The 26,539-nt window shown below is 41.1% G+C and overlaps 1 protein-coding gene across 21 annotated transcripts in view; it reads right to left on the bottom strand.

Moving 5' to 3' along the window:
- Positions 1-26,539, bottom strand: part of CAMTA1 (calmodulin binding transcription activator 1) — a 1,311,517-nt gene that overhangs the window by 46,280 nt on the left and 1,238,698 nt on the right. The window contains exon 1 of one of the 21 annotated variants that reach the window (XM_043992689.1): positions 24,727-25,310. The exons of 13 other annotated variants lie outside the window; for them this stretch is intronic. In XM_043992689.1, coding sequence (XP_043848624.1) covers positions 24,727-25,009 — 283 coding nt within the window. In that variant the 5' untranslated portion in view covers positions 25,010-25,310. 7 more of the 21 variants (XM_043992694.1, XM_043992695.1, XM_043992696.1 and 4 more) reach the window with 7 other exon arrangements.

The raw sequence follows: 26,539 nt of genomic DNA on the forward strand, positions 1-26,539 counted from the left end.
CCAGAGGAGAAGGCATGGAGAGCTAGGGATCTGCACCACATCTATGAGACCATGGATTCCTCGAAGAAACAACTCTTAACAAAAGGCTATGAATGTATGTGCTTCATGTATTATAGGAGTCTATTGAGAACATCTGCCTAACATTTTGGAACTAGAAGAAACCCTAGAGATCTTCTATTCCAACACTCAAATTTTATACCTAAGGAAACTGAGGCCCAGGGAGAATGATCTGCCCAAGGTCATATGGTGGCAGGTCTATAGTAAGAACTCAAACCTTAAGGATTTAAAAAAAAATCTGTTTTGTTTTCCCTCATCTCGGTTTATTCCAATATTCCATTTAATTTGGTAATTCTTATTAGTACTCAGAGCACAGGGTGGGGGAGGGGGGTTAGATAACTGTCTTATGAGGTAGGTGATGCCAGTATCGTCTTGACTGGAGTACAGTGCTCTTCCCACTACAATCATCACCGCTTTCCTATGATTTATCTATTTCTTTGCTTTCACATTTGCAATGTGTTTTGTTTTGTTTTGTTTTTTTGGCTGGACAATGAGGGTCAAGTGACTTGCCCAGAGTCACACAGCTGGTAAGTGTCAAGTATCTGAGGCCGGATTTGAACTCAGGTCCTCCTGAATCCAGTGTAGCTGCTCTATCCGCTATGCCACCCAGCTGCCCTCTTGCAATGTTATTTCATTAATTTCTTTGAAACCCCATATCAGTTACAGTTTTATATTCACACATAGGTGTAATCATTTCTAAAACAAGTCCTATGGTATTTGAGATTCAAAAGCAAAATGTTTCATGTATATCTTTTCCTCAACACCCTGATAAATTATAAATCCTTATGGTTGGGGACAGTAACAGTTCCAGGAATATAATGGACATTCAGAAAACATTTGCTAAAGAAAAGATGTTGGAAGAACAACCCTCTACCATTGGTTTGATGCTCAATGGATTCTAGACACCTCCTGGACAAAACACATTCCTACTGCTGAATTTAAAGTATAAAGCAAGTGTGGTCTTAAGAATCCTTTCACTGACTCTGCCTTGTCAATATGTTAATACTTGATATGTCTCTTGTGACCTGACCTAGCCCTCATTCACTCACACCATGCCTTGCTGTGTGAACTTTGCTGTGATTTGTCTGTGCCCCCACATCTTCACCTGTTCCTTTCAGACATTTAGCTTTGTGGGTGGCCTTTGTTGACCCCCATTATCACCATTCTTCTGGTTGCTTTTTCTACTTAATGAAAAATGACTCTTCCTCTTCCCTGATGCTACCCTATATTCCACTTAAGGCACTGATTGGTTCACAGAATGCCATAGTTAAGCGAGCAAGGGATGCATTTGGAGTCAAAGTGCCAAGTTCAAATCCCAGCTCTGCTACTTGATACCTTGGTGGCCTTGGGCAAGTCAGCTCCCCTATTTAGACTTCAGTTTCTTCACATTTCAAATTGGGGGGGCACTAGATGAAATAAGGTTACTTATGGATCTAAATTTTATGATTTCTTACTCATCTCACTAACATGGGAAATTCCCATAGACTCTCCACAAGATACATCATCACTACAGAAAAAACTCCCAGACAACTCTAGTATCCTCCTTGATTGTCCCATTAAAAGCCACCCTATGGCTACTACTTGCATCCAGTCCAGCTTCCAAGATTACACTCCAATATTCCTCTCACGACCTGCCTTTTCCTTCCTTCCCTGGATCTCTACTCCTGAACTTCCACTTTCTAGCCAAAGGAACACACCCATGTGCACAGAAGTAGGGACACCTTCCATAAAGGCAGGCTCTATTTTCCTCCAAGCATAAGCTGATCAGCTTTTATGAACATAAAGCACAGAAATTCTCATAGGAATCTGCCCTACTTTTGGGGGCCTATACAGATCACTCCATTGGCTCACGTTTACAGAGTGCTTCAAGGTTTGCTAAACACTACATACATTATGCTAACAACCCTGTGAGGCAGGTGCTCCTGCTATCCCCATTTATAGATGAGAAGATGGACTCAAAGGAACCTGTCCAAGATCACACAACTAGGGGGGAGCTAGGTGGCACAGTGGATCAGCCCTGGATTCAGGAGGACCTGAGTTCAAATGTGATCTTAGACACTTGACACTAGCTGTGTAACCCTGGGCAAGTCACTTAACCCTCATTGCCCCAACAAAAAAAAAAAATCACACAACTAGAAGCCATCTGAGGTAGAATTCAAACTCATGTTTTCCTCTTGGACTCCTTGTCTCACCCTCTGTTTATTGTTAGGTGTTTTTTCATACTTCTGATGTCTACTGATACTGGCAACAAGCTGCTATGCTCTCTCCTCAAAGCACGTGCATCCCTCCTCACTAACGCTGGCCCTTTCCAACTATGACTCCTTTGTCGGGGGATTGGCATCCATAAAGTAGGGACCATGGAGTGATTATATGGCTAAGGATCCTTTAAACATATACAAATGGGTGACAAGTCATGCTATCTTATGCAGAAATAGTAAAATGAAAAAAAAGGAAATCCCAGTGCTTTATTGAATTAAACAGGAAGTCCTGTGGGTCCAATTTCTATAAGACTTCCAGTGTCTCAAAAGGTAGGAAAAGATACTTAACATGCTGAAAAAAGAATCAGTGATTAAACTCTTGATGGAGACACACAGTCCATCAGGGACATGAAGATCCTCTAACAACCACAACCACAACAATGTGGGAAACTTCTGCTGGCAGTTAATTACAAACCTAAATAAGCACACCCATACATGTGTATGTGTATTAATATGATCACAAATCCATGTGAGCTTTCATGAGGAAAACAAAAAACTACTGAAAAATGGCCCAAAGCCTACTCCGGTAAGACAAATAGTGTAACATTTTATATAGTAGCATCAAATAAGTAACATTAGCTCTTCTCCTGCTGCTCCCTAGGGGCCTCATGGCATGGGGGAAAAGCCTGAGGGAGATCTGCGTTTATAACTCAGCTTTTTTGCTATTTGTATCTGTAGGGCTTAGTATGGTGCTTGGCACACAAAGCTTCATAAATACTTTTTCATTAATTTATTCAGCTATATGCCCACTTAACCTCTTAGACTCAGTTTCTTCATCTGTATGTAGTTGGGAATTTGATTGGAGCACTTCCCATCAAGCTGGACAACAGGCTCCTGGTTATTCATGCCTTTTAGCAAGAGGGCAAAAGAGATATCTCACCAGAAGGGGCCCAAGTGCTTGCCCAGCTCAGTGAGAAGTACCTATGCCCAAGTCTCCCCTACAGTAAAATGGAGATGTTAATAATATTTACACGACTTGTCTTAAAGGGTAGTTGTGATAAAGATATTTTATACACCTTCAAGTGCTACAGAAATGGGATTATTATTACAAAATTATGACCCATAATGGTCCAAATACTGATACGAATATGCTTACTAACATAATGTTACCAGAATATGTTGACAGAGGGAAAAAGGAAACTTTTAAAAACCAGATTTTTAAAACTTATAGCCAGAAGGAATTTTCTTGCAAGCTCCTGGAAAATTAACTCTACAAACCAATGGACACTAGAGTAAGGGTATATAATTTAGTGAAAGGGAAAAGTTGTGTTGTTGAAACAGAATTAATATGATCCAGCAACACTTCAAGTAACACCCTTTGATGGGCCCTGTCATAACCTGTCTCAAAGAACCCAAGGCCTTCCTGCCAGAATCCTAAATTTCACCATCTGAATGAACCTTTTGTTGCTAGTACATTGGCAAATTCCAAAGAGCTTTGCACAGTCTGTTTTCTATGAACTTTAAGTGTTCTTTACCACCAAACTAACTCACAATGAGCTTTCTTTTGATTAGTATGTCAGCCAATATATAGATAAAACCCAGAGAAAAACTGAACTAAAGTTATTTGTCGATTTTTTGCTCAAGATATGTTCCACTTACTGCCCTGAGTCTTCTCCTACTTCCTCCTTAACAGATGCATATAAGGAGGAAAGATGGTTCGAGTTTGTAGAAATGTCCTCTTCACTACTTCTCTTTCTCTCCAGAAAAGAAATGAAACAAAGAGAGGGAATAGCTGGTTATGAACGAGTCACTCCTGGGTAAGTAGAGGCCCATGTCAATTATTAGCAGAATTGGGACATCTAAAAGAAATCCACACAATGATTTCTGACCCTAAGGGATATAATAGGAATTACTAAATTCTCAAAAATTAATTTTTATTGAACTCTTATTTCATTAAAAATGTCTTTATATAGTTTGCTCAGGCACATCAGACACCTCACCTCCAGCACCTAAATAATATTACCCACCCTTCTACAAAGGACATTGTCCAAAAGTTTCTCCCTTTTTGTGGTATCATCTTTAATCTCTATAGTACATTCTATGTTATTTTAAATATATCCCACACAGAAATTTGAGGATCATACATTTAGAGCAGGAAGAAACATATGAGGTTATCATGGTCATCATTTTACAGATGAGGAAACTGAGGTACAGAAAGATTTAATGACTTGCCCTAAATCCCATAGGTCTAGGTAGTTGAGCCAGTATTTGGCAGCTGTCTCCCAAACAGGATTGTGACCACTTCACTGTGCTATATTTCATGAAATCAATAGACAAGGATAATATGTACCAATTCTAAATAAGTAAATAAATAAGAGACATTGATCTTGGGAACTGCTGAAATTTATTAAGTAGCCAGGTGACATGGTCATATCTGTGCTTTAAGGAAGATCACTTGAATAGCTGAGCAGTTCAGTAGGTAGACTGGAGTGGAGAGAGACTCAGGGCAGGGAGACTAACCAAAAGGCTACAGCATGAGAGCCTGCACTAGGGTGATAGTTATGTGAGTGGAGAGAAAGGATGCATAGGAGATGGGATTGAGGTAAAGGTGATAGTACTTGACAACACTAGAGAATAACCTTGAAGTTTTAAGCCTGGATGACTAGGAGGGTAGTAGTAGTAGTATAGAGAGTAATAGGAAAGTTCAGGAGAGGGGAGGATTTGTGGGATAGAAGGGATTAAGTTCAGTTTTGGACATATTTTCAAGGAGGCAGAAGAACTAGAGACCAAATTGTCAACATTGGCTGGGTTTTAGAAATAGGGAGTTCTAGAAAAACAGATACTTCTGCTTCATTGATTACACTAAAGCATTTGACTGTGTGGATCACAACAAAATGTAGCAAGTCCTACCAGATCATCTTACTTGTCTCTTGAGGAACCTGTATGTGATCCAAGAAGCAACAGTTTGAACTGAATATGCAACAACTGGTTTAAGATTGGAAAAAGAGTATGACAAGACCGTGTATATTGTCACCTTATTTATTTAACTTACATGCAGAGTACATTATGCAAAATGCCAGGCTGGATGAATCAAAAGCCAGAATTGAAGTTGCTGGGAGAAATATCAACAATCTCAGATATGCAGACGATACTATTTTGATGGCAGAAAGTGAAGAGGAATTAAGAAGCCTCTTGATGAGGGTAAAAGAGGAGAGTGTAAAAGCTGGCTTGAAGCTTGACATCAAAAAAACTAAGATCTGGGCAACTGGTCCTATCACTTTCTGGCAAATAGGGGAACAAATGGAAGCAGTGTCAGATTTTATATTCTTGGGCTCAAAGATCACTGCAGATAGAAACTATAGCCATGAAATTAAAAGACACTTGTTCCTTGGAAGTAAAACTATGGCAATCTGGACAGCATACTAAAAAGCAGAGACATCACCTTGCCAACAAAGGTCTGTATACTCAAAGCTATGGCTTTTCCAGTATAGTCGAGAGAGTGGAACTATAAAGTAAGCTGAGTGCCATAGAATCGACATTTTTGAATTGTGGTGCTGGAAGAATTTTTTTTAAAGTCCCTTGGACAGCAAGAAGATGAAATTAGTCAATACTTAAAGAAATTAATTCAGGCTATTCATTGAAAGGTTAAATACTGAAGCTGAAGCTTAAATACTTTGATAACATTATGAGAAGATTGGACTAATTGGAAAAGACCCTGATGTTGGGAAAGATTGAAGGCAAAAGGAACAGGGGACAGCAGATGATGAGATGGTTAGATAGTATCATGGAAATAATGAACAGAAACTTAGACTTCAAGAGACAGTGGAGGATAGAAGGGCCTGGTGTGCTAGGGTCCATGGGGTCATGAAGAGTCAGACACAATGGAATGACTGAACAACAACCACAACAACATTGCGACATACTGATTCTGAGATGTCTATGGGACATGCATTTCAAAATGTCCAAGAAGCAGTAATGCAACCCATCTTCTACAAAGGATATGGCCTGAAAGTGTCTTGCTTTTGTGATATTGCCTTTAGTTTTCATAATGTGCATATTTTATTTTATAGTATGCATAGTATTTTCTTTTTTATAGTACATATAGTATAAATATGATATTTTTATAGTATAGATATGAAACTGGAGATCAACCAAGAGAAGTTAGAACTAAACAAATAGATCTGAGAATAATCTTCATAGAGATGATAATTAAACTTCTCGGACCTGATGAAACCATCAAGTGGGATCCTCTAGCTAAGAAGTGATACTCACCTCTTCTCAACAACCCTTTCCTCCCCCACCCTCCCAGGTTTTAGCATCTAATTAATTTTCAAGGATGCAGTGAGCAGTATCACAGATGATCATATTAGATAGTATCTTTCCCAGAGCTCTCTGGTAGAAATCAGTTTATTTCATAAGGATATTGAACTTTAGTCGTTGCTGTTATGACCCAGAAGTATTTCAGTGATCTATAATGGATTTATATACAATTAACAATTAGAGGGGCGGCTAGGTGGTACAGTAGATAAAGCACCGGCCCTGGATTCAGGAGTACCTGGGTTCAAATCTGGTCTCAGACACTTGACACTTACTAGCCGTGTGACCCTGGGCAAGTCACTTAACCCCCATTGCCCCGCAAAAAAAAAAAAAAAAAAAAAAAAAAAAAAGCCTTGTTTGGGGCAGCTAGGTGGCGCAGTGGATAGAGCACCGGCCCTGGAGTCAGGAGTACCTGAGTTCAAATTCGGCCTCAGACACTTAACACTTACTAGCTGTGTGACCCTGGGCAAGTCACTTAACCCCAATTGCCTCACTAAAAAAAAAAAAAAAAACTAAAAAAAAAAACCCAATTAGATCACCTGTTTTAATGGAGAAATAGAGTATTGAGAATGATCAAAAACCAGTGGAACAACCTGGAGAAGTACATGAGAAAGCTCCAAGGGTTTTCTTGGCTTTCTTCCATTTCTTATCAGCCCAGGTACAAAATGATGCAACTACATATATCTTTGTGGAAATCTGGCAGAAAGACTCTGAAAATTTGGTTTCTCCACAGACATGAATTTGAATTTCACACTAATGTAATGAGACTTTTTTTCATCCATTGAGCATTACATGAAAAATACCAAGTCACAATATTTTTCTAAAGTCCCTTTTAAGATTTTTTCCCCTATCTTGCTTCTTATTGGGAATACTCGTGACAGACTCTTTATTAAAGGAATGTTTATTATTAGTTACAAAAATGTTTAATACCTCATTCAGTTGGGTTGTTTTGCTTTTTAAATGCTTTTGTCCTTATAGAACTGCTCACTAGATCAGCAACAGTAAGTGTGTACGGAATTGGATATTCAAAAATTAGTTGCTTTGTTTTGTTTGCCAAGACATGAACCCCTGCCTCCTATCAAATAGCTGATGCCATCACAAATGACCTAAACTGATCTAATTCATGTCTTAGCAATGTCTTTATTGCCAGAGAATGAGGAGAATCTTGGCCTTGGCAGGTAAATGAATGAGGGAATGAGTGATCGTCAAATACCATCTGCTATTTTAAAACACGTTTATTTGTAGCTCAAGTGCATATGTGCCCTCCTGTTGCTATTTGGATTGGGAATGAGGGGCCATCTCTCATTCCATTTACAGCCCTTGGCTACACTGGCAGGAAGAGCTGATGCAGCAAAAGATGGCATGGTTCAAACTATTTCTGTTAGCAACTATAATTGCTGCTTAGGACCTTTCTTGACATTTTTAGGAAGTTCAGAGACAAAACCTGGTAAAGTCACAATTTCCTCCTGAAACAGATGGAGCTGCTGGAAACACATTAAGGCAATTAGAAAGCAGCCATGGCTTTTCTTCTTGAAGTCCTTTAGGATGTCTGAGTGCAGGGCCAAGGGCAAGGGCCAGGCCGAGTTAAGGAACAAGATGTACCACTCTGATCTTTCCAAAGCAATCGCTAAATTTAACCAGAGAAAACCTGTCATACTCTACTTTTTAAACTCCTCAGCTCTTTATGACAAAACGCTTTGACCACCAAAAATGAGTTCTTACAATTACTACAGCAGACGTATTTTTTTTTCTTCCTTTGATCCATACATTTGTGTTCAGTCTTTGTTAGATTTATCACAGATTTGGCATCTTGGATGCCTCACTGCAAGGGAAATAGGAAATAAATACTTCAAGGAAAGTCGTTGATGGTTGTTAAACTATCAGGAAATATTTCACACCTTTAACATGTATTGAATTTCAAAAAAGGAAATCTAAAGGGATCTGCCTCTCTAGTAATAACACAGTGGAAACAATGAGAACCTACAGATATGTAATTCTACCAGTACATTCTAAAGAATCCTTTTATTTGGGAGGGGTGTGTCTGTGATGGTGTGAGGTTTGAAGCTAGGATTCCATCAGAATAGAGAATTCTGGGTAAAAAATAAAACACCTCCCTCTACCAATGCACATTAGAAACTGTTATATAACTTTATAGTCTTAGAGAGTTGCCTGAAGTTAAGTGAATTACCCAAGGTCACACAGCTATATGTTTCAAAATCTGAACCAAGGTCTTCTTGACTTTGAGGCTCACGCTATGGCTACTATTCCACACTACTTCTAAAGGACACAATAATTTAAAAATAAAAGTAGATAATTGGTGATAAAGAGATCCCCCCCCAACACACACAATAACCAATGAAGCATAAAAAAAGAACTTTGCAAAAATGTATAGATAAAACTGATATTAGAGTGAAGTGAAAATGAGGGTTCGAATAACATGGTACACATAAGGAGAATGAAGAACAAAAATTCCAATAATTGAGAAGCAATGAAACATTAGAAATACAGCTGCTATCAACAGGCAGGTATAGAACATCTGGAAAACATAAAGACATTTATCATTAAACATTAACAGATGTTCTGTAGGGTCATAAGGTCTTTGGCTAACAAACAAAATGATTTAAATTTTTTTAGAGGGCTAAACTAAAATATTAATGTAATATTCACTTTTTAGACTAGTTTTTATCAGCATCTAGTACAGAATCTTGAATATTACATAGATAACAAATGTTTGTTGAGTTGGGGAAGATATTTGTGCATGCTGATCCTATACAGCAAAATAAAATAACATCTGAAAAAAAGGAAATGTCTTCTGTAGAAGAATGGAAAAATATAAGGACTGAGAAGGATTTGGGAGACAAGTGGGAAAGGAGAAAGAAAAGTTATATGGGACAAAGCATTTATATCCATCTCTTATTTTGTATGTTTATTTTCATTTTTGAGTTGTTGATAGCAGTTGCTTTTATGCCTCAGATTTTATTGGAGGCTATATCTCATTCAGACTAAAGCATGAGATAAGAAAATGTTTGAGTTAGCAGAGAAATTCTCAATTTATAAAATGCAGGACAAGCTAATGGGAGGGGGGATTGAGATTACTTTGAAGAATTTACTACTTTCAGAGTCATGCTAACATTTAATAAAAATAGGGCTGTGAAGATTTTTCATCCACATTTCTCTAGCTATAATCATAGAGGCTGTTTCCTATGTCAGAACCCCCATGCCCAGTTCTATCACAAGTATTCTGGTGACAGGACAATTACTATGATATTGAGAATGCCCCTGGACAACTGTATCCATCTTGGGGAATGTCAGATTTAGACACAGAGTCCTACGGCTATTTTCATCCAAACTGGGCTGCGATGGTTGGAGTTTAAAATATAGTTTCAGGGTGATAGCTGATTAATTCCCTAGCAACCTGTAAACTCATAAAAATATTAGTAGTCTATTTTCCCTCTTTGAACACAAAGCAATAACACAGTGGCAAGGATCTTTTGTTTCAGAAATCAATTAAAAATAAATGTTTAGATGGTGATGCAAATTTGTACATTTTATTCTACCTGAAGCATAACTACGAAGTAAAGAGGTGGTTCAACAAACAAACATTTCTATGGAAAAATCACCAGACTAAGACTCAGATGACTTGAGTTTCATTCTTAGCTCTGCCACATAGTAACTTCGTGACCTTGAGCTGGTTACTTAATCTCTAGTAGTCTCAGTTCTCTCAACTATAAAATAATGTTGTTGGAGTAATTGATCTATAAAGTCCAGCTTTAAATGATATGACTCACAGACATAAATGTTTGTCCTTTTTTTTTTTTTTGCTTTGTCTGAGATCATGATTGCTACCTATCTTTTTTCTTCAGTTGAAGTATAATAGATTATGCTCTAGCTCCTTATTTTAAGCCTGTGTGTGTCTTTCTGGTTTTATATATTTTTTGTAAACAACATATTATTGGATTCTGTTTTGTAATCCATTTTGTTATCCCATTCCATTTTGTGAATTAATTCATCCCATTCACATTTACAATTATTAATTGTGTATATTCCTCCATTCTATTCTTTCCTATTTTTTTCTTTTTTTTGCTGTCTTCTACTCAAAAGTTCATTTTGCTTCTGACCACTGCTTCCCTTTATCTGCCTTCCCATTTTTCAGCCTCTTCCCCTCCTAATTTCCTTTTGAGTAAGATGAATTTCTATATCCAACTCTGTGTGTATGTACATACACATACACACACATACATACATATATACACCTATGTCCTCTGTTTAAGCAGACTGCTAACTTCACTATGGATTTTAAAGTTCTTAGGGGTTACATTATCATCTTCCCATTTAAGATTGTAAACACTTTAACATTATTAAGTTCCTTATGATTTCTCTCATGTTTAGCTTTTTATGCATCTTTTGAAAGTAATCTGTTGTTGTTTGTCCTTTGTAAACAATTTTCTCAAAGAGGACTATGACATCAGGGTGATGTCATGACTTGCACTAAATTGGATTTAAATGAGGAAAGGCTGTGCAAGGTCACCAACCTCACTCTTTCCTCCAGAGCCATCTGGGTCCAGTGGCAAAATATACATCAGGACAACTGGAGATGGCTCCAGATGTTTAAGGCAATTGGGGTTAAGTGACTTGCCTAGGGTTACACAGCTAATGTCTGAGGTGATATTTGAACTCAGGTCGTCCTCTTTACTTCAGGGCCAGTGCCTAGAAGGTAGCTGTTTCATTGTTTCTTGATGTCTCATGAAATCATCAGCTTCCACTTGACCAATTATAATTTTTAAAGAGTGAGGTTTTGTGTTTCTTTTGCTATTTGGCCAATTCTGATTTTTAAGGAGTTAGTTTCTTCATTTTTTGGTGTGTGTGTGTGTGTGTGTGTGTGTGTGTGTGTGTGTGTGTGGTTTTTTTTTTTACCAAGCTGTTAATTCTTTTCATAATTTTCTCGCATTGTCACCTTTCTTTCCCTAATTTTTCCTCTACCACTCTTATTTTTTTAAATATTTTTTTCTCTTTTAAAAAAACATTCTTTAGCACTTCTATGAATTAATGTTAGTCTTGTGTCCAATCTGCATTTTCCTTTGAGGTTTTGCTTGTGGATGTTTTCAAGTCATTATCTTCTGAGTTTGTCTGGAGCTTCCCGTCACCATAGTAGTTTCCTGTTACCATAAAATGGTCAGATTTTGTTGTTGTTGTTCACTCATTTTTTCCAGCATAAGAATTTGTGGCAGGGCATGGATAAGAGTTTGAAGATGATACCTTTACTAGTTTTGTTTGTTTGTTTGTTTTTTGTTTTTTGAGGGACAATGAGGGTTAAGTGACTTAGTGACTTGCCCAGGGTCAAACAGCTAGTAAGTGTCAAGTGTCTGAGGCCACATTTGAACTCAGGTCGTCCTGAATCCAGGGCCAGTGCTTTATCCACTGTGCCACCTAGCTGCCCCCAATACCTTTACTAGTGAAGGAAACACCTTCTGCTAAGATCATAGATCCACTGAAATAAGTAATTTGCTTCTTGTATACTTATTAAGATATTTTCCAAGCTCATCACTGATTCTGTTGGTTATTGTTTTCATTGTTGCATATTTGGGGGCTCTTATCCAAAATGTCCTTCTTAGCTAAAGAAGAAGATCACAAGCTATCAGAGAATCCCTGCATATTAAGGTTGAGAAGGGCCTCAGAGATAATCTAATCTCCAGTATGTATATTTTATATTACATATATTTGTATGTGTATGCATATGTACACATATACACATACATACACACACACACATATCTCTCTCTATCTCTATCTGAATAGGAACCCCCTACAACATCTCTAAGAAGTGGCCATCTAGCTCTTGCTTGAAAACTACCTCCTGAAGCAGTCCTGCCTACTTTTGGATAGTGCTGTTGGAAAAATTTCCCTGATATCAGGTGGAAATCAATGTTTCTACAGATTCTATCCACTGTTCCTACTTCTGCCCTTTGGGACTAAGCAGAACAAGCCTAATCTCTTCTCTAACAATAGTCCTTTGAATATTTGAAGATGGTCATCATCCCCTTACCCTCCCTGCCCTCCCCCCACCAGTTTTCTCCAGGTTGTCTTCTCTAGGTTGTGTCCCAATTCTTTTGATCATTTTTAAAAAATGTTTTATTAGAAACCTTTTAACCAATCTTCACGGACTCCAATCCTGATCACTTTCTTCTGGACCACTCTAAGTTATCAGTATTGTTTCTAAGGTGTGATGTCCAGAACAAAACAGTCTTCTAGATGTGGTCTGACCAGGGCAGCCCCTACCTTGCCCTGGATCATTGTGGACTAATAAATTTTTTTAGCATACAATTTGCTAAAATTTCCAGATATTTTTTCCACAAATGACATTTTTGTTCATCAGTCAATGAACAAACATTTGTCAAATGCCTACTATGTGCCAGGCACTATTCTTGGTGTTGGGGAGGCAAAGACAAACATGAAACATGCCTTTCCCTCAAGGAGGGAAATACAACATGGATTCATATAAACACATACAAAACACATATAAACACATACAAAAATACAGATATATGCATATACATATATAATACACTAAAATACATGCACAATTTTTAAAGGAACTCTAGCCTATGCTTCCCATTCTGTTCAATTTTGGTCCTAGTTCATTTTGTCCATTTGAAGCAACTGTTCAAAACATATGTTGTCTATCCAACTTTGTATCATTTTTTAGACAATAGGCATTCTTAACTGTCTTTTTCCTGTCTAGCTAATTAGGATGAATTCTTTTGAGTGATTGTGGATTTCATTTCTGTAAGGATCTGTAACTTCATACTCTCAGTACAATGTCACCTACAAACCAGATTGTCTAGATCAGAGGTATCCGACATGAGGCTTCCTAGTAACATGTCCTTCCTAGTAACATGGTCCTTCCAGTGCAACCCAAACCAAGTTAAAATATAATTGGGAATTATTTAACAAAATAAACAAAAATACAGTAAAGCAAAGATAATATGAATACATGGTTTTTCGAGTTAATATGCCATCTGTAGAGATCCTTATGTGTGGTTTAGTGACCCTTTTCCTATCTAGAAGACCTTAGAGTCCCTCTTCACTTTGGACTAGATATTGGACCCCTTTCATGACTGGCAAATACCTGTGGCTGATATACGTAGGTATTAGGAAGCAAAAGGCATTAAAAATTTTATATTGGTTTCTTACCAGTAATTCATGTTATTTATAAGAGGATTATGAAAAAATATTAATTTAGGTATTAATATTAAAATAAGTGAGTATTAGATGGATGATATTTACAATTCCTTCTTTTTGTTGTTTCTTCTTTGAGTCCTAGTAGAACAAATGTAATATGGTTTTTTGCCTATTTTCACTTTCACTATGCACTTTTTCATACTGTTCTTGATCATATTTGGGAATAAGTATATCATGATAAATAAAGATAAGAGGGTGATTTAAAGAAAAAAGAACTACATTCACAAAAAATCTACATGACTTAAAATATGAAAATGTTGATTAATTTCACACAAATATCCATGGTCTAACTCCACATACAAAATACCCTATGCTAAACTGTGGGTCACGACCCCATATAGGGTTGCATAACTGAATGTGGGGGTCATGAAAAATTTAGCACTAGTAAAAGGTTATGTTATACCTATTTTGTACACCTATATGCCTGAGGTTGCGTAAAAATTTCTCAGGTGAAAATGGATTGCAAATAGAAAAAGTTTAAGAAGCCCTACCCTTGCGAACCTTGGATCCCATGGAACAGAGTTTAAAAAAGAAAAAAAGGAACAAATAAGTCCTAGGCTACTTTAAGAGGAAGAGAAGAAGGCTACATTGGAATTGGAATATTAGAGACATTCAAGGGAGGATGAAGGGGCCTTATATCCCTTGAAACTCTACTGTTGCTTTTTAGTCATCTACTTTTTTTTTTTTTTTTGCGGGGCAATGAGGGTTAAGTGACTTGCCCAGGGTCACCAGGGTCACACAGCTAGTAAGTGTCAAGTGTCTGAGACTGGATTTGAACTCAGGTCCTCCTGAATCCAGGGCCGATGTTTTATTCACTGTGTCACCTAGCTGCCCCAGTCATCTTTCTAAGATAAGAAATATTGGTGAAGGTTTTCAAATAAAGGTGGTAGGGTTTATGCACTTTAAGCAGTTCCATCTGATGATTACATCTATACTTCCCATTTACTATATATGCAATCATTGGATTTATAATACTCCTCCATGGTGGTAATTGTTATGGTACCTTTCACATTAAACTCTGGCATGGAAAGGACAGCTGTACATGCTATTTTAGCATAGGATCTGTGGTAAGAGGGCAGAGGCAAGGGAGTAAGATCAGAAACAAACAAAAAATAAGAATTTCCTCTAATAAAATATTACACGGTACCTTAGAAGCAAATGCAAAAATAATCCTGGTTGTTGTCCCTGCTGTAATTCCTATTCACAAAAGAAGCTCTTTGCACTGGGGTCCTTAGTGGTTTTTAGGGAGGCTCTGATTGACAAAGCCTGGGCTTGGGCTGCAAGCCCTTGATGATGAGAGCATCTTCAATAAGCTCCTTCTTCATCCATTATTTAGAAGGTTGTTTGGTGGCAGTGCTATGATCTTGGAGTTAATTGTAGGGCCACCATCTGCAGAGAAGCTCCCAACTGTTTTGCTAACTTGTGTGAGAGTCACAGCTCAGGAGAATCTAATGGTATCTCTTTTCTCAAAAGGGGGTGTTGTACTTGGTCAATTTAGTTCTGAAACTGGATTTTCAACACTGAAATTGCTTCAGGATGGTATGAAATTGTTTTCTCTTTAAAGCTAGAATCCAGGGGAATAAAACTTCTTTCCAAATTATGACAAGTCCAAGCTTTATGAAATTTTAAAATAAATATGACTGTATTAATCCTATAAAGTTAATGCAAGTTAATATTAATAATTAAATTAACTAAATATATGATTCACAATGGGCTTTCATTACATACTAGATAATAAATATTAGACTATCAAGTTATACCACTATAAACCTTGCTCAGTTAAGAATCACATTTCTCTAAAGGTGGATTAAGAGGTATCACTTTAGCTAACAATAACTATATCTCTCTTACCACTTGGAATTTCAGAAAATGCTTTTGGTATTCTGTGTCTCTCCAGGAGTAGCATGACCCAGTCATGGTGGAATGAGCTGTCTCCAACCACCCACCCTCCCTCCTTCAGTACTTTCTTAAGTACCCAGAGGCTTCCTCTGCTTTCCTGTTTCCCTTTTTTGTTCTCACTTCAGAACTTGTAGTTTTGAAAGAGGCTCAGAAGGAGTCTAGACCCCTGGAAGCACCAGTGGCCCTTATTTATTTATTTATTTTTAAGAAGATCTCCCACCATCTACAGTAAAGTGATCTGGCAAAGAGCCTTTTATCTCAGGGGCAGCTAGGTGGTGCAGTAGATAAAGCACCAGCCCTGGATTCAGGAGGACCTGAGTTCAAAATCTGGCCTCAGACACTTGACACTTCCTAGCTGTGTGACCCTGGTCAAGTCACTTAACCCTCATTGCCCCACAAAAAAAGAGCCTTTTGGGGCAGCTAGATGGCTCGGTGGATAGAGCACTGGCCTTGGAGTCAGGAGGACCTGAGTTCAAATCCAGCCTCAGACACTTAACACTTACTAGCTGTGTGACCCTGGGCAAGTCACTTAACCCCAATTGCCTCACACACACAAAAAGGAGCCTTTTATCTCTCTCCAAAAACTCTAGGCTGGAAGTTAAGAAAGAGAATGGTTACCTAGCTCAGATCTAGCTCTGTTAACTGGCTGCTATTACCTATTAACTTAGGCAAGCTATTTAACCTCTCTGGGGCTTAACTTCCCTATCTGGAAAGTGAGGGAATTGGACTAGACAATCTGTAATGTATAATTTTTCAGCTTTAATATCCTATAATTCTTAGTTCTGAAATTAAATTCGACATGATAAAAGACCATCAACCTCAAAAGTTTTTATAAGTATCTCTAAGTACCCTTCAAAATCTTCATAGCAACCTTCATCTACCTTCTTATTCTCCTTAAAGTTGTCTTTCTTAAAGCACTAGCATTAGAAATAAACTATTTCTTATTTAGCTTTGTTTTACTCTCTTGTTTGATTACCACCATTGCGGTGTTTGCTACTGTTCTTCATTGAGGAGACACAGTATTTTGTTATGGGTTAAATGGATTTCTGTGAACTAGTCTAGCAATGTATCCACCATTAATGATATTGTTTTTGTTGGAAAAGAAATTCAAGTTTCAAACAATTGATTTATAGCCAAACTTTTGAAATATAACAGAGGCTATAATAGGGAACTTCCAATATTTCGTAACAATGTACAGGACTTTTTGATAGAGAAAGCTGTCAGGGCTATTGATCCTGGTCAGAGAGAAGGGAACTGATTATTTCAAGAAAAAAAAAATAAGAGGATATTTTCATGAATTCTTTATTTGTCTAAAGTAGAGTTTTTATACTAAGAGCTTGAATCAGATTTTTTCAAACAAGCTCTGGGAATTTTCGCATTATCCAATCAAGTATCTGGTAAAAAATAGAAAAAAAAAGGGTTCAAGATTGGCAGGTTCTGGTACCTCCTTCCAAAGGCTCAACTTTGGCACTGATGATGTAGCTTGTAGTGTCACACTTAGAGGCTTGAGGGACTTTGGAAGTCATGCTACTGGCTTTATGTATCCAATAAGCTTTTAAAGAGCAGAAAACATCTCTGCAGTTTCATGCATGTGAACTGACCTGGTAAAATCCAGACACATCTATGTTGAGGCCATTTTGGAGAGTGTTCTCTCTCCCCACATCTTTTCAGACATCTCCTTCACTCCTGAATTCCAAGAAGAGCTAGTTTTTCTTGCCAAGGCAAACCCTTCTATACACATCTTTGATCTTATCCCCTTCCTTTCTTCTCTAGTAGATTGCCCAACTATCATCCCCATTTTCTTATCTTCAATTTCTCCTTAACTACTGGCTCTTTTTCTACTGCTACAAACATCTCAATATCTGCATCCTTAAAAACCCTCACTTGATCCTATCACTTCCAAAACAACATCCTCTCTCTTTTGCTTCATGGCTAAGTTCCTTGAGGAAGCTGTCTAAATGGCAGCCTCTACCTTTCTCTCCTCCTCTCTTCTAAAACCTCTCCGGTCTGGCTTCCAACTTCATCATTCAACTGAAACTCCCCTCTCCATAGTTACCAGGTTTTCTTAAATGCCAAAACTAATGTGACCTTTTCTTTCAGTCCTCAACTGTCTTGACCTCCTACAGCTTTTGACACTGTTGATCACCTCCTGGATACTCTTTCCTCTCTATGTTTTTGTGGCACAACTCTCCTGATTCTCCCCTTATTTACTGATCTGTTCCTTCTGTTTCCTTTGCTTGTTCTTCAACTATGTCACTCTCATTAATTGTGACTATGCTACAAGGCTTGGTCCTGAGCCTCTTTTCTCTTTCACTTGGTGACCGTATCAGTTTCCATAGGTTCAATTATCATCTCCATGCTGATGATTCCCATATCTATATATCCAGCTCTAGTTTCTCCTGAGCTATTGACACAGATCACTAAATGCCTTTTGGACATCTCAAATCCTTTCTTTCTTTTCTTTTCTTTTCTTTCTTTCTTTCTTTTTTTTTTGTGAGGCAATTGGGGTTAAGTGACTTGCCCAGGGTCACACAGCCAGTAAGTGTTAAGTGTCTGAGGCCGGATTTGAACTCAGGTACTCCTGACTCCAGGGCAGGTGCTCTATCCACTGCGCCATCTAGCTGCCCCCAAATCCTTTCTTAAATCAAACAAGATTGTGTCCGCATCAGCTCTTTTGTGAAAATGCTCAGCCATCATTTACTTCTCTTATGATTTCAATGTCTTATGTCAAGCACCTTTTGGGACACTTTTCCCTGCGCCAGGTTTTTTGGAGTACATAAAATGACAATGGCCTCTCCTTAGTCCCAATGAGTCCAAAAATAATTATTAAGTCCCTTCTACGTTCAAATTGAATATTTAATAGATATCTCAAACTTAACATCCCAAACAGAACTTATTTTCTTCCCTTCAAACCCTTCTCTCTTCTGAACTTCCCTATTTCTGTGGAGAACACCTTCATCTTCCCTATTACCTTGGTTTACAGGTGTCCTCCTTAATTCCTTACTCTCAGCCCCTCACAAAATCCAATCTTCTGCCAAAACTTGACATTTGTATGTTCCCAATATTTTTGTACACATTCTCTTCTCTTCCCCTAACACATGTACTACCCTAGTTCAGGTCCTCATTTCCTCTTGCCTGGAGTGTTGCAATAGTATTCCAACTGGGCACCCAGCCTCAAGTCTCTTTCCATTTCCATCCATCCTCTAGTCAGCTGCCACGTTGATCTCCTCAAGCATAGGTGTAACCATGTCATCCCCCACCCCAGTGAGCTTCAGTGTCTCCCTATTACCTCCAAGATCAAATAGAAATTCTTTGTTTTGGCATTTAAAGCTCTTTGTAGACGTAACCCTTCCTACCTTTCTAGACTTAGACTTTACTCCCCTTCACTCATTTTATCATCCAACTAGCCGACTTGCAGTTCCTCTGGCTCAAATCTCTTCTACACTGCGTGTCCTTTATTCCTTATTCAGTGCTTTGGTCCCCTCACTCTCCCTCCTGCTTTTTACTTTCCCAGGCTTCTTTTCAGACTCACTACAAATCCCACCTACTTGCTGAAGTTCTTTCTCAGTCCCCTCAGCTAATAATACCTTCTCCTTTCAGACTGCCTTCTATCTATGCTCTTTATCTTTTATGGACCTAGTTATTTGCACATCTCTCAAGGACTGTGTTTTTGCCTTTGTTTGTATTCCCGGGGCTTAGTACAGAGCCTGGCACATAGCAAGGGCTGAAATGTTTGTTAACTGACTATTGAGAGGTTCATTTTACAGATGAATAAACTGACTACAAGAGAGGCTGATTAACTTCCTTACAAATAAGGATTTAGAGCTGAAAAGGCTCAACCCTATTATTTTATAGATAAGTAACCTGACTACCGGAAAGGTTATCTGGCTTGCCTGTCTCATAGAGTTTTGACTACCAGAAAGGTTATCTGCATGGCTTATCTCATAGAGTTGCTTTCTGAGTTAAATGAGGGAGAGGGCAGTGTGGAGGTATACTGAGACAGCATCTGCATTCTTAGGGGGGCTATAGTTTCCCTAGGGAAGCTCATGGTATCATGGCTAGAGGGTTGGTCTTGAGGTCAGGATCATATGGATTCAAGTCCTCCCCCAGATACATATCAATTGTGGGACCTTGGGCAAGTGCCCCAGGCTACTCTCTAAGACTAAGTTACATAGTTGTTGCTGCTCTACCCTGGTAGACAGTCTCCATACAAGAAACTCTCTATACCAATGAAAGCATAGGTCCAGAACTCCCCACCTCCCCAACCTTACCCTGTAATATCCCCAGTCCCTCCCACGTTACCTTGCACACAGCATTAACTCTATAAACATCTACTGGGTAGAAAAGAATAATATATGTAAAAGTTCTTTACAAAGATTGAAGTGTCATATTACAAGAAACTACCATTATTATCATCTTCCACATCATGAATAACAATGTCACCCAAATCCATTGGGAACTCAATTCAAATCTTACACAGCTCCTCTAATCAAAGGAACACTGCCCTCTATTTCACTGGGCCTACAAATGATTGTCCAAGCCACAGGAGAATATCCCCCTCCCCCAGCTAGGGAAGGTTGTACTGTGGCACTTTCTAAAGTTATATTTCCTGAAACACTGTGGGATGTGGAAAACTATTGAAATCAAACAGGATTGTGTCAGCATCAACTCATTTGTGAAAAACCTCAGCCATCATTTACTTCTCTTACAGTTTCAATGTCTTATGTCAAGCACCTTTTGGGACACTTTTCCCTGCGCCAGGTTTTTTGGCGTACATAAAATGACAATGGCCTCTCCTTAGCCCCAATAAGTCTAAAAGTAATTATTAAGTCCCTTCTATGTGTCAGCACTGTGCCAGGCATTTTGAGGGATAGAAATAAATACAGCACAATGATTTCCCATGAAGGGAAATGGGCTTATGATCTATTTGAGGAGAAAAGAAGACCAAGTGATATAAAGGAGGCAGTTATCTCTTCCAGATGTTTTTGCAGTGTCACTCTTAATGCAGGGATTGTGCCATCCAGTATACTTGTAAGCACTTTCTATATGTAAATAAGACTAATTTTAACATGAAATCTTTGATGTAATTCAGTGCATCTCATCAGGGTTCCCTTTACCATCAGCTTTCATAGAATTTCATTGATAGCTACTACCTAACCTTGAAATACAAAGAAATTCAGCCCAAAGTAAATTTCACCACACATTTCTTATTCCACAGCTGCCTATCAGAGGAGGACTTTGTACAGGCCACTTGGCATCTCCCATGGCAGTTCTGCTTTTGTAGAGATTCATGAAGCATAAATATTGAATGAATAACATTGGCTCACCAGAGGAAGAGAGAACCATCTAAATGTAAGAATACAAGTTGGGCACAAAGAACAGAGAACAGGGAAAATGCAGATTGCAGAGAAATAATTATTTGGGATGAACAAAAGATTTTCAGAAAACCTATTACCACTGCAACAACTGAAGAACTATAGCCAGTTTGACTGAATCTCAAGATGGTCTTCCTGAAATTTCTCTGCAAAGTCCATATAATAACCAAAGATGCTTGAATTTTCTCTGTGTTTTTTTTTCTTGTTTAAGAAAAACAACAACACTAACGCTCAGATAAAGTAAGGACAATGAATTCACACAGCTCAGCCTGTAGGGACAGTACAACTTCAGAGCTAACAAAACAGTGTGATCCAAACAACCACCACTACAGAATACCACCATAACAACTCCAAAAGTGAGCATCTGGACATAAGCCTTGACATTTGGGTGCTTTAAAAACAACAATAAACATGCACTTATGTAGAGACTAGTTGGAAGGGACCTTAGAGACATTCTGAACATAAATTCCTTGTACATAGATTATAGATCAAATCTGTTCCTACTCACCCTAGATCTCCACTTTTACTCATCCCCTCCTTTCACTCTCCCAAAGTGTAGGCCAAAATTCTTTTCATTCTCTGTGACCTCTCAATGCTCTCGTCCTTTGCATATTGAAGTACTGTGGTGGTGGGTGTAAGAGACATGCAAGAATAGTCTTGTACCAGCAAGTTCAAGAAAAGCCTGCTAGGCATTTAAAATTACATATTTTGCAAGGAAAAAATTGTATATAACAACACAACGCACTAATTAGTTTCTTAATTTACTAAAGGATTGCTTTCTGTAATTTGTTTTCTTAAAAATTGAGTAAGAGAAAATGAGATTAGGTTCTTTTCTCTTAGGGTTATGTTCTTTATGGTTTAATGAATCAACAATATTCATTGTTGCTCACACATTCATTGTCATTTATAAGTCCAAGGGACTTGTACTTTTCTTCACAAGTCAACTAAAGTTTTATTTGGGAAATGAATACTCAGTAAATAAATGCTGTCTGTGGAATATTAAACATCACCCCCCAAATCCAGTACTAAAAGAGAGAGAAACATTTCCCATAGTCTAATCCTAGCCTTAAAATAATACATAATTATCTTGAAAATGCTCACCATGAAACCCTTCTTTGCTACCCACACATGATTGTATCAGATTCTCAGACAGTGCCCCTTCTCTGTGGGTCTCTCCCTCCTCTGTTTCTCTGACAAAGTTTTTATATGGGAACTGTTAGAATGACTCCATCAGACAGGAAGAGTAAAAGGTCCAGTTGCTCAAATAGCCATTATACTACTAAGTTACGATATTTACCCAAAATCTGATTTTGTTACTTCAGATTTGGAGTTCCCTTGTTCAGGAGGTAGAATGCAGCCAGCCAAGCACCTACATGCAACCAGACTGATGTTACCTCCCAGGTCAGTGTTTAGTAAGCCAGATATTCTAATGCAAAAAGCAGAGGTCCTACCTACCTCAAACAATAGTGGGAGTAGTTACAAGTGGATTTGTGACATTTCAGCATTCCTTTGTAAAGTGGTAATCAGCTGCGACGGTGATGTGCAATATCATCACCACTTTTAGAAAAAGAGTCTGGATTGCAGAGAAAGGAAAAATCCTCCTATAATTAGATTCATCTACATATTTACTCTGTTCTGAGGAACTGGCTAAACAGAAAAGAATTGATCAATGAAAGTGAAGTAAATTGACAAAGTCTGTCTTCTAAGTGCGTGGGCTCAAACCCAAAGCTTCTCTACTCTTGTGGGTTACCAGACACCAAGCCCAAAGTAGGTTCTTCCAAACCTTCATTCATTCTCGGAACTCGACTTTTCAGATCGTAGGCATTCTGAATGCTCAGGTTTAAAAACATACTTCAGTTGCTTTTCAGCTCGACCAACATCCCGAGAAAGCCAGTCTTCTTCAATAGCCTTGCCCCGAGTCATTTCGTATGTAATCTCTCAGCCCTGTACACTCACAGGCCAGGCGGCAGCGTTGGTGCAGTGAAGGCTATGGCGCGGGGCCGGAGCCAGGAGCCCGAGCCGGACCCGGGCCCGAGCCCGAGCCGGGGCCAGAGCCCGAGCCGACGCGCGTGGGGCTGGGCTGGCGCACGGACCGGCGCAATCCCGTGCCCGGGAGGTGCGGTGCGGTGCGGTGCGGTGCGGTGCGGTACGGCCCAACCCAACCTAACCTAGTTCAGGCTAGCGGGGGAGAGAGTCCCCTCCCCCCAGCGCCCCAGGGGGCCCCCAGCACCAAGCTGAAGAGCTAGAAGAACCTGACTCCTGCCCCGCAGCGGCCAAAGCAGGCTACCTCGGGAGCGGAGCCGAGCGGAGCCAGGTGGGAAAGGACGGGGAGCGAAGGGGTGGGGAGGAGAGCGGAGGGGGAGGAAGACTCATTCAGAAAAGCCCGCCACAATCTCACTGCGCTTTCAAAACAAAAACAAGCAGCCGTCAGCCGCACTCACGCCATCAGGCTGACACGCACACACTCCCAGCGTTTACAGACTCTCGCTGACACCCCCTCCTACTGGCATTCTGCTTTTTTCACACACAAACTGACTCTTGAACCCCCAAACATCCCGCTCCCCCAAACGCACGTCCTTGCATTCACATTATCCCAACACGCTCCTTTATCCTGAACCCCCCCTCCCAAATACACAACGGTTACACCGTTACTCCGCGCCGCCTCAACAGAAGTCAAATACACCCCCACAAGGATCCCCAACACAACCATATGCTGATAGCCTCCAAACAAAGCACCCCCAAATATACACCCTAACGCTGACACCCCGCAAATAATACAACTCTTGCTCGGACTCCCCGCAAAGACTTCTCACACTGCTTACCTGAAACACACCTTTTATGCTGACCCCTCAAAAACACTTAGCGTTCCCCAAACACACCCGTTACACTGACACCAAAACACACGCCTTTAGACTCCCCCAGATACACACAGCCTTAACAGAAACCTCTCAAACCTTGCCCTTCTCACAAGAGTACCTCTCAAATACACACACCCTTTTCACTTGCACCCCAGCACACACACAGCACCACAAACCATTCCCCCAAACACAGAGCCCCGTACACTCACCCTCCCTTTCTTATCAGTAAACACCTCGGAAGCCACCTCCCGCCACCACAGCTACACCAATAACAATGACTTACGATGACACCCTCCCAGAGACAGCCATCTCCTCACACTCGTTACACACTCGCGCCCTCGCACCAACGCGCGCCCTCGCCACGAGACACTGGCCACGGGGACACAATACTCACCCCCTCTCCCCCGCCCTGCGCACACCCCTGGCACGCTGCGCCCGTCCACAACACGCCCCTCGAACTCTCCCGGACACTCGAGACACCTTTTCCTCCCCCTGTCATAAAGCACGCAAGCACACCCGCACGCGCGCACGCACACACACAAACAGACACACACACAAGCACACACACACACACACTTTTTAAGCACAGCTGCAGGAATGTGCAGCCCTCCCCTCTTCCTAGCCCAGCCTAGCCCAGCCCAGGTCAGCCCCGAGCCCGCTGAGTTCCGCACGCCGCAGCCGGACCGACTCACAGGGCTACAGGCTTGGGGCAGCGTTGTCTCCCCGCCACAGCCGTGTGCGCTGCCCCGGCCAATGGTGGAGCGCAGCGGTGAGCTCACTCACCACAGCTCCGCCCCCTCAGCTGCCTCGGCAAATCCGGAGGTGGGAGTGGCCATGACGTCACCAGGATCCGAAGAGAGGCAGGCGTCCGGGCGCCTGTAGCTTGGGCAGAACCGGGACTGAGCAGGCACTGCGCCCCCAGAGACCGCAGGGCGCGGGCTCGGAGCTGTGCGGCGCGGAAGGCGCCCGCATTCCCGCAGGGGAGGGGAAGGGAGGGGAGGACAACGACTGCTAGGCTTCTCCGAGGACCCCTACCCCCATTAGCCTCTAGGACCGCACTAGGCATGTTCAAGACACCCGTGGCTCCAAACTGCCTCCTTTTCCCTAGCCCAGGTCCAGCTTTCCTCGCCCTTTCGGCTCCTCTCCCTCCCCTCCGTAAGTCCCCACAGTCGTGGCTCTCCGGCCGGGTGAGAGGAAAGCTTGCACCGTGCCGTCCCTCCGCTGGAGCCCCATTTCTAAAGCCCCAGAGGGCTCATCTGAGCCCAGTCCCACTTCGAGCCTCTGTTGGGCCCGGGACACTGGATCAGGAAGCTCCACGCGGACTGTTTTCCGCTCCTGTCCGTGTGTGAGCCCTCCCAACCCCTCTTACGGTCTTGCCCTCTTTCCTCATCCCCCTCTGCAGCTCAGTGGGGCGTTCCTCCCTCCTATTCGCCCCTCCCCCACCCTGCACTGTCCCCTGATCTAGGTGCCCAGGACGGTCTCTTCCGATCAGCCTGCACTGTTGGGGACCCACCTGATTGCTTCCCCAACCCTCCTAGGGCTCTGCCCCTCCCAAGGATCCCTCCTTTCTCTCCCCAGGGCTTCGCGGCTCGCCCCCGGGCAGCCCCAAGAGTCGTGGTCACCTCACTCCCCTCCCTTGCAGTCCCGTTCCCTCCCCGCACCTCTCCGCCGGGGTGGGGGGAAGGGGCCTTTGTTGGCCCTTCCTCCCTTCCTCCCTCCTATCCGGCGCCGCCTGCCCGCGGAGCCTGCAATGCAGCCGCGGGAGGAGCCCTGCTCTGCGGAGGGAGAGAGCGAGCGAGGGGGAGACAGATCTAGGGAGCGAGATTCAGTGAGAAACACAGAGACCGGGGGAGAGAATGTGTATATGTGTGTGACATACTGACGGTGACAGGCAGGCGGCAGAGAAGAGGCTACAGCCGGGGAGAAGGGAGGAAGGGAGAGAGGGCAGAGGAGGAGACACCAGAAGAACCAGAGGTACTAAGCAAGAGGGAGCTGTCCCAGGACGCTTCAGAACTGAGGACAGCACCCCGAGGAGGCTGCAGGGGGTCTTGTGGCCCGAGTTAAAAAACCCAGAAACGGGGAGAATGAGCTCAGAGGAGTCAGACCTCCGAGGTTGAATGGAAACATTTCTTGGGAAGGGAGCTAAAGCCAGGTGCCATTAAAGACGGAATCTTCCGTGGTTCCCTACTGCTTTCGAAAAGAAGTCCAAACTATTTACCCTGGCATTCAAGGCCCTCTACAAACTACCCCCAACTTACTTTTCCAGACTTATCTCCCAATAGTACCTCCCTTCTCCTCCTGTCATATGGGTCAGCTTACTATGAGCTAAACTCACCATGAGCTTCCTGTCTATTTCCCTTTCCACCTGCCGTGGTTCTCTCTGTAACACCCCCCAGGCCCACCCCGCCTCCATTCACCCATTTGCTTATCCAAATCCTGTTGATTTCCAGGTCTCTCCTATCCAGTCATTTCCATGAAGTCTTTTCTGACCAATCCACTTTGCTGTCTATACCAATCTTTTGCACTTAATCCCAAAGTGAAATATTCCACAATGGCCCCAGTTTCCTCATCTCTAAAATAGGAAGGTTGGACAGAC

This window comes from Dromiciops gliroides, chromosome 3 (assembly GCF_019393635.1).
Source record: "Dromiciops gliroides isolate mDroGli1 chromosome 3, mDroGli1.pri, whole genome shotgun sequence".
NCBI classification, from domain to species: Eukaryota; Metazoa; Chordata; class Mammalia; order Microbiotheria; family Microbiotheriidae; genus Dromiciops; species Dromiciops gliroides.